Source organism: Buceros rhinoceros, unplaced genomic scaffold, assembly GCF_000710305.1.
Source record: "Buceros rhinoceros silvestris isolate BGI_N320 unplaced genomic scaffold, ASM71030v1 scaffold22356, whole genome shotgun sequence".
Lineage (NCBI taxonomy): Eukaryota > Metazoa > Chordata > Aves > Bucerotiformes > Bucerotidae > Buceros > Buceros rhinoceros.
Window position 1 is genome coordinate 1 of NW_010418382.1, and position 2,204 is coordinate 2,204.

Sequence of the window (2,204 nt, forward strand, 5' to 3'; positions counted from 1 at the left end):
GCCGGTGCCCATTGCTGGTGCCCGATGCGGTAGAGCACACCCGGTGCCCGGTGCCCGGTGCCCGGTGCCGGTACCCGGAGTGGCAGAGCGCGGCCGGTGCCGGTGCCCGCGGACTCACGCCGCATGGGCTCCATGACCGCCAGGGAGCCGTCGTGGGGCTCGGGGGTGATGCCCAGCAGCTGGCAGAGGAGGGGGTAGACGTTGATGCTCTCGAAGGGCTCAGCCACCAGCCCCTGCTTGAAAGCTGGTCCCACGGCACGGAAGATGGTTTTCATGTTCATGTCCTCGTTGTCAAACCCGTGTTCCCCTTTGTTGAACTGGACCTTGAATCGCTGGAAGGGAGAGAGAGCGTGTGGGTGCCCAAACCCCCCAGCCCGCCCTGGCAGCAGTGCTGGGTGCCACCAGCTCTCCTGCACTGGGCTCTTGCGTGCTACGGTCTGCAGCCACAGCGGTTAACTGGCTGTTGGGTTTCTCTGAGGTCCTGAAGCTGATCTATCACAGTAAACTTTGCAGAAGAGGACAGGTGCTGCTGGACATGGATCTCAAGCCGTTACGCTTGGCAAGTTCCCCCCTAAATGTCAGCGCTTCCAAATGGCATTGCACTGAGGAGCTTCACGATGGGAAGCTGCCTGCTGGCCTTGACTTTGGGCCTCCCTTAATGCCAGATGAGGAGAGGATCCTGCAACCAGCACTCGGTGTTCATGCAAGTCCTGCTCCAAGACTTCTGGACCCATTTTTGTGTGAACAGCAGAGAAGGTCTGGACTCAGAGCCAGAATTGCAACCTTTTTGTGGGGAGACCAAGCAATATGAAGTCATAAAGCTGGATCAATCCTGGGGTGTGTGAGAAGGACAGGAGAGAGGCAGCTCCTTAGAAGACAGTATGATATGTCTTACCCCATGGATGACGTATCCTGGATCGCTGTACAGCACGAGCGGGGTGATCCGGGAGTGGTTGGCGTAGTGGAATCTCTTTGGAAAGTCTTCCTTCTTGTACACGTGTAGGTTTGGGTGGGCGTTTTTCAGGACTGAATACACGTGCTCTAATTTTCCTTCTTTTGGCACCAGGAGTCCATTTGGTCCGTAATCTAAGAGTTCGAACTGGATGTCTTGGAATGTGAAGTTCTCTACTTGCTTGATGTGAATCTCGTTGGTCTTTATGACAGTCTCCATGCCATGGTCAGACGTGATGATGAGGTTGAGTTTTGATTTCAGGCCACTTTCCTGGATACGCTGCCTCAAGTATCCGACGGTTCTGTCCACCTGCTTGATCATGTTCTTCCTCTGCGTGGATTCAGGGCCGAACTTGTGCCCTGCTGAGTCTGGCTCGCCGAAATAGAGGGTGATGAAGTCAAGGTCGTTCACCGTGAACCACTTCATGGTGGTGTCGATGTTGACTCTCCAGTTGGTTTCGTTGCTGTAGTTGAACAACAAGGGCTCCACCAGCTTCATATTCACTTCTTCCCCTTGGTATTTCGCTTTTCCTCCAGGGAAATAGATGGAGCCCGTCTTTAAACCCTGTTAGTGGAGGTGTCGCGTAAACTCACCTGAACTCGCTCTGCAGCATCTCTCCATCTGTCAGGGCAGCCACCTACTAAAGCAGTTAGTTCGTCCAGCCCCCTAATGTCTACCTCTGCCTCTAATGAGGTTTTCTTGCTCACTGCCAATTAAAAGTGATTAATTGAAAGCACTGCCCTTCCCAGCACTCCTGCACATTGGTTTTCTTGCTGTATTAGTAACACTTGTTATCATTTTGGGGACAGCAACCTGTTCATACCTCACATGGACCCAGTGGCTCTGGCCCATCACGACGTCAAGGTGTGCTTGTGCTTTGCTCCGATCCAATAAGCACTCACCCTGCAGTCAACAGGGCCAGTGTGGGAGGTAAATGCCAAGAGATGTGTCTTGGGCCAGGTCTCAGGTCCCGTATCAAAGCCCAAGTCAAAGCCTGTCAGGATCTAGGAAAGCCTCGCTGCAGTCCCCAAAGAGGGGACCAGCCCTGCCACTGCCACCGAGAGGTCCTGGGTGGAGAATGAGGTTTGTGCCTCGGAGTGTGTGAGACCCCTGGGCTCGTGGTGCTCCTGAAGGAGCCGGCTGAGGTTTCTTTAAAGAGAAAAAGGATAACCCCTTTCATTGATGTCTTAATAAAGCTGAAATGCATCTATTATTTTTTGCTATTTTTAATAGAATGATCATAATTATTCCT

General features: G+C 52.9%; 1 protein-coding gene across 1 annotated transcript in view; it reads right to left on the minus strand.

The window, feature by feature from the left end:
• Positions 1-74: 74 nt before the first annotated feature.
• The window catches only part of ENPP7 (ectonucleotide pyrophosphatase/phosphodiesterase 7), a gene marked incomplete at both ends in the record, with an annotated part of 4,551 nt that continues 2,421 nt past the window's right edge, over positions 75-2,204 (minus strand). Inside the window, 2 exons of the mRNA XM_010138530.1 lie at positions 75-332; positions 896-1,516. Of these exons, the coding sequence (XP_010136832.1) occupies positions 75-332; positions 896-1,516 (879 nt within the window). The remainder of the gene's footprint in view (positions 333-895; positions 1,517-2,204) is intronic.